Consider the following 6,615-nt stretch of genomic DNA (forward strand, 5'->3'; position numbering starts at 1 on the left):
GACAGGAATAAAGACGCAGACGTAGAGAATGGACTTGAGGACACAGGGAGTGGTAAGGTTAAGCTGGGACGAAGTGAGAGAGTGGCATGGACATATATACACTACCAAACGTAGGGTGGATAGCTAGTGGGAAGCAGCCGCATAGCACAGGGAGATCAGCTCGGTGCTTTGTGACCACCTAGAGGGGTGGGATAGGGAGGGTGGGAGGGAGACGCAAGAGGGAGGGGATGTATGTATACATACAGCTGATTCACTCTGTTATACAGCAGAAACTAACACAACACTGTAAAGCAATTATACCCCAATAAAGATGTTAAAAAAAAAATACTGGCTTGATACTAAATCAGTGTTCACAAACATTACATCACAACTTCACAAATAATAAAATCTTTACGGAGTTATAACTACATACAGAAAAGTACACAAATCATAAATGTAGAGCTGGATAAATTGTCTTTCATAAAGTGGACACAGCTGTGTAACCAGAGCCACATCAAGAGGCAGAGCTTATAAACAAAAGCTGGGAAGCTCCCCGACTCTGCCCCAGTCGTTACCTGCCCCCAGCGGAAACCCCAGACATAAGTGGGCTTGAATTCAAATCTTGTGGAAATGGAAGCTTAACCACGTGCATTCTTTTGCATCTTCACTCTCTTATTCAGTGTTATGTCACAATATGATGATTTAACTCAAAATATACATTGAAGGGTTATCATGTGCCCGTTATCACACCAGATATTGGCAGGGATACAAGGAAAATGAAATACACTCCTTGATCTTGGGGGTGTGGGGGAAGACTCCACTATACATATGTTGTTTGATAAAAATACAGCATATGTTTAAATTATTTCTTAAAAACTTTGAATCTACTAGTGGTTGCTGTAGTCTGAATGTCTGTGCCCCCTTAAATCAAAGATGACGCAAACAGATGGAGAGATGTACCATGCTCTTGGACTGGAAGAATCAATATTGTGAAAATGTTAGGAGGTGAGGCTTTAATCCATTTTGAGTTAATTTTCGTGTACGGTGTAAGGGAGTGTTCTAATTTCATTCTTTTACCTGTAGCTGTCCAGTTTTCCTAGCACCACTTATTGAAGAGACTGTCTTTTCTCCGTTGTATATCCTTACCTCTTTTGTCATAGATTAGGTGGGGCTTTTGGGAGTGAGTAGGCCATGAGGGTGGAGCCTTCATAAATATGATTAGTGCCCTTATAAAAGTGGCAGGAGAGAGCTCCCTTGCCCCTTCCGTCAGGTGAGGTTGCATCCAAAAGTCTAGGAAGCAGGTCCTCATCAGACACTGGATTGGCCAGAACTTTGATCTTGGCCTTCCCAGCTTCGAGCTCTATGAGAAATAAATTTTTGTTTATAAGCTACCCACTCTGTGGTATTTTCTTATAACAGCCTGAATGAACTAACACCGTGTTCCATCAAAAGCCACTTCCCTTCTCAACTCTGCTGGAAGGAGGGTAGGATTTTATAGTTTGGTAGTAAGTAGCATTGGGAGCCAGGAGCTTTTGGCCACATAACTTCAAGGGGACAGCAGCAGGGTTACTCTGGGAACGCTGAAACTCATTTGAGAAGATTCATGTAAGCAAGGTAATCACCAGATGGGAAGAAAAATCAGACCTGAAACGAAAGCTTTCTGAGAACAGGACTGCAACTCGTGCTAAAGTGTCAGGGCACTGAGCAGTGGGGAAGGGCAGTTCCCCTTACTTGCTCTGTAGTTATTTAGGTTCACCAAAAGGAGGGCTTCCTCTGCAAGGACCCAGAAATGCTGTGAGTGACAGCCTGTGCAGACAAGCATGAAAAGGAAATTCTGGGGGAAGGAACCAATGGGTCTGGCTGCCTCTTGCTAAGAGATGCGGCAGCAGCGGTGAAGCGAAGATGATTACACACACACACACACACACACACACACACACACACACACCCCGTGTCTGCCTCTCTGCTCTGTCTCCTGGCTCAAGCATCCAGTAATCACTGCATAATAACCGAGCTTTGAAAGCTGGGCTGACCACAGGGAGGGAGGTCCCAGGTGATGCTGCCAGATCACAGGACAGTGTAGTGAAACTGAATCCCTCTCCTCCCTGGAAAGGCTGCACGCAGGTGAGGGTGAGGGATTGTGTAAGAAGGCAGGATAAAGGGTTCACAGTGTATATTTCAGAAAAGCCAAGAAAAATTATGAATTGAAGCTAGCTGGAGGCATGAAGAGCGGTGACTGAGGGTTTGCACCCTCTGCCACCTCCCACATGGTGGAGGTGCTGGATGGATTCCTTCAGCTGTCTGGAGAAGAATGTCTGAAAAGCAGCAAATAAAAGACATAGGACTACAACAGTACATCTAATAAAATCCATCGGGGAAATGGTTATACGTGTGCCTCTTTATTCTTTCATTAAATAATAGGATTTAGCGGGGGATTTAATAAGTACATAATTTAGAATTAGAGATGAGCATAAATGTTATCGTAAAGCAACTGCAGCAGCTGTGATGTGCTCTGCAACTATCTGTGATTTCCCTTGAGGACCAAGTCACAGAGATTGCTAATATTCCTGTGGTGTGCTGTTTATACTCCTACTTACAGAAAATGCTAAGTTTCATGGAGAGGTTAATGAAAAAAAAGATACAATTTTTTCCTCTCCAAGACCAAGAACCCCTTACAGTTTAGCTACAGACTCCTTGTTGGGGTCTGTGGACCTCAGGTTAAGAACCCTCAGGGAAAGCTTCAAAGTTTTTTTCAAAATCACTACAATTCATGACCAGAAATTGGATTCCCAGGCATGGCCAACAAATCCAAGGAATTTTTCCAGCAACCACAATCAGCGACTTATAGAGACATGGGCGGTCACTCTATATCCCAGAGAAATCCCAGTTCTCAGTGGCTACAGGAATCTAGAACCCTCTTCCCCAGCCCCCATGCCCTCTCTGTTTAAGGAACGTCTTCAGAGAGCCTTCCCTACCTGACTCTCCTCCTCTTTGTCAACATGTGCCACGCCCATCACCCTGCTGCCATCTGCCACCCCTAATACCAACCTCGTTTACTCTTTGTGAAATGTCAACATAGTGTCTTTTCTCTGGGTACTTTATCTGGGTCAGCAGCTGAATCAGTCTGAGCACAATGGCAGCCAAAACGACATTGTGAGATCTCAATTTCATCACATTCACACCTACAGATTCAGCCCCAGGGGCCCAAATCCTTGTCACTGAGGGAACCAAGTAAGGGATGTGAATGGATGGGTCTCACATGTCAACAAATGTTTATTGCGTCTCTACGAGCTAGCCCTGGGTTGCACAGTGGTTGCAAAATGCATCCACTTTTTAAGAAATAACTCAACGGCTGGGAAACTGGGATGCCTTTATTTGTCAACAATCGCTTCTTGGGCACCTACTAGGTTCCAGACACTGAGTGGGTGCTGGGAATAAATATCGTACAAGTGAGCAGATACGAAAAATCCCATCCAACTGTCCCAAGTGCTACAAAAGAATTGGGAAGGAATGGTATGGAGAACGTAATGGGGGAGGGAGGGCTTTGTTACATGTGGCCGTAGACAAAACCCTCCCTGAGGAGGTAAAATTCAAACAGAAAGAGACCTAAAGGATGAGAAGGAGCCATCTGTGTGAAAAGCCAGAGGAAAATGGGAAGGGTTGATGTCTTCAAGAAGGATCAAAAAATCCAGGGGAGCTGAGAAAGCCCACGGAGCAGGCAACTGGCACGCGCTTGGCTGGAGAGGTAAACACCTGCCACGTCAAGCAGGTGAGGAAGTGGAGTGGAGTGGCCAAGGGCACGGACTCCAGAACCAGACCAGCTTGGCTAGAACCCGGCTCTAAAACTTCTCGAGCTGTGTGACCTTGGGCAAGTCACTCACCCTCTCTTTAGCTTTTTCAGCTTTAAGTTGGGCTCGTCACATATGTCCTTCATTGAGTTGCTAAATGCATTAAGTGTAAAGCACTTAGAACGGAGCCTGGCACAGAGTACGTGCCAGGGTCCGGCTTGCTGTGTTTCTTCCAAGCTCAGTGAGAAGTTGTGGAGGATTTTAAGCCAGGGAGACGCATGATCTGGTTTGTCTTTAACAGATCATTGGCCATTGCGTGGGCTGCTGGTCCTCAGTAAGACAAAGAGTTGGAAGGAACCCCGGAGGTCACTTACACCAACACTGTCCCCAGCGGTTCTCTCTGGGAAGGGGAGGAGACAGTGCCCGAAGAGCCACCACCGTGAAAGGAAGACGAATTAGCTGTCCCTGAAGCGTGCCGGATGGGAGAGGAGGTTGAGGACCCAACGTCTGGAGAAGGGCTCATCCGGCACCCCCTCCTCCGCCCTGTGCCCGCCTGGAGTGGGTAGCCCACTACTCCCATTTCCGATGGTTCTGGGTCCCACATCCCACATGCCCAGTTGGCTCCTGTTCTTGCCGGTGTCGATGTCACTTTTCTCGGACTGTAAGTGCGTCAAGGACAGCAGCCATTTCCTTCCACTCTCAGTGACTGACACAGGCCCCGAGCAACTGGGTCTGAGCTTTTGAATAATTAATTGGCAAAAGGAAGGTGGAATCACAGCTTTAGAGTGCCTCCCCTGGAACTCTAAGCTCTGGAAGGAATCTAGAGGGCCTTGGCAAGTCATTAAGTCACCCCCTGCCCCAGGGCCTGCCTTCCTCCAGTCTTTCCAGCCAGACTTCCTCCCGGGTCTCCAGAGGACATTTTGCACTTGCCACCTTGGGAATGTGTCCCGGAGATCGCAGCCCATGTAGCGCAGTCCTTCCAGACCTTTCCCAGACCTCTTCTGCTGCTCTGTACAATGGGGACGCCACCCATTTCCTGCCCAGAGAGGCTCTGGGGACAAGCTGATGCATGGGATAAAAGCCCTCCTGTCTCCAGGGGCATCTCCAGACGCACCTTCAGGGAGGTCTCAGCTACTCGCTCAGTCTGGCTGGAGCTGCTAGGACAGGGTGAGGGTCCTCCAGGCCCCTCCATATTCATCTGCCTCTCCAGACGCCAGGCACGCCCAGCCCACCTGCCCCTCCCAGCCCGCCCCCCCCAGCCCCCTCCCAGCGTCCCGGTCTTATTACCCCTCCCAGTTCCCCACGCTCGCCTCCCAGCCCCCAGCTCCCCTCCCAGCCCCATTCCCATGCAAGCCCGCCCCTTTAGCGCTCGCTGTCCCGGTTCCTCTCCTGTCCCCCCAAGCCCCCCATACCCTTCATTATCCTCCCCGACCCCTCCTCCACCCCCAGGCCTTCAGGAACACCCCCCCGTGGGTCCCCGGGCACGTCCGCCGTCCCCACACCCCGCCATGCTCTATCGCGCAAAGAAGAACGCCGACCATTCCCTGCCACCCACTCCCCCGCCGCTGCCCGGGAGACCCCACCCGGCCCGGGGAGACCAAGGCGCCGCCCCCGCTCACCTGCTGGGACCGGAGCACGCCGGGCTTCGCCTTCTCCGGATCGGGGTCCAGGTCCCGCTGCAGCACCCCCTTCTTGGGGTGCATGTGCCGGCACAGGCAGGTGACCCCGCACAGCGCGAGGATGCTGGTGGCCGTGCCCAGCGTGGCGCCCAGCGCGATCACGGGCACCGACAGCACCATGGTGCCCGCTCCCCGCGCGGGGCTCGGTCCCGCCGCCGAGCACCTCCCGGGCCTGGGATCCGGGCGCGCCAGCCGCTCTCCAGCCGCCGGAGGGGCGGGGAGGGAGGGCGGCTCGAGGACGTCAGAGCAGGAGGCTGGACCCGGAGCGAGCTGGTGCGCCCGCACTCAGCTCCGCGTCAACCCTCCCCTCCAGCATGTGACCGGACCCCCGACCCTAACCGGAGCCGGAGCCGTTCAGGCGGAAGGAACGTGAGGGTCGTCTCGGGCCATCCTTCACGCTTTACGTAGAAGGACACTTGGGTCCCAGAAGGGCAGGAGCTGGCCAAGGTCATACTGTGCGTTAGGTTAGCAGGGAAACCGGGGGGCTCAAACCCAGGCCTGAGACTCCATCCCGGTAGGGGGTCATTTTACCAGACTGCTAACCCTTTGTTCACCCTCTCTGGCCGAGGAGGCTGGAAAATCAACAGGAGCTTTTTCAAACACACAAAGCTGGAGATTTCCTCTATCCCGAACTTGCCGTGTGTTTACCACCAGGGAGAGGGGCTGTACCGCGTCCTGGTGGAGACGATTGCAATGATTCTTTCACATCTGCACTTCCTTTAGCCGTGACCCGGTAATCTGCCATTATTACCTAATCAGATTTGCAGATATTCTCATCTCCGTTTACAGATGAGGAAGCCGGAGGCTCAGAGGGGATGTGGGGCAGCTCGAAAAATCCAGTCATCCTGAACCCAAACTCAGGTATGCAGATTCCAAGTCCACATGTCAGAGAGGGGGAAAAGAAGTGTGCTTAGAGTGAGGGGAAATATTCAGCAAGCATTTGCTGTGAGTCGGCTGTGCTCTAAGCATGCTGGACGTGTGTGAGAAGGAGTGGAGGTGATTTCATTTGCAACAGGGCTCTCAACTTCCCGTGAAGCTGATGGCTCCCAAATCTATGATCATTCCAACCAAACCTTTTCTGCTGAGCCCAAGACATGACCACCACCTGGTACCCCCCAGTGTTTGTTATCTACGTCTGCAGAGTAAACCCATGACGTAGTAAATAAACC

The 6,615-nt window shown here is 51.2% G+C and overlaps 1 protein-coding gene across 1 annotated transcript in view; it reads right to left on the reverse strand.

The window, feature by feature from the left end:
• The window catches only part of SYT13 (synaptotagmin 13), a 45,650-nt gene extending 40,084 nt beyond the window's left edge, over positions 1 to 5,566 (reverse strand). Inside the window, exon 1 of the mRNA XM_024133110.1 lies at positions 5,387 to 5,566. Within this exon, the coding sequence (XP_023988878.1) occupies positions 5,387 to 5,566 (180 nt within the window). The remainder of the gene's footprint in view (positions 1 to 5,386) is intronic.
• Positions 5,567 to 6,615: the final 1,049 nt, after the last annotated feature.

The sequence above is a fragment of the Physeter macrocephalus genome, chromosome 16, assembly GCF_002837175.3.
Source record: "Physeter macrocephalus isolate SW-GA chromosome 16, ASM283717v5, whole genome shotgun sequence".
NCBI lineage: Eukaryota > Metazoa > Chordata > Mammalia > Artiodactyla > Physeteridae > Physeter > Physeter macrocephalus.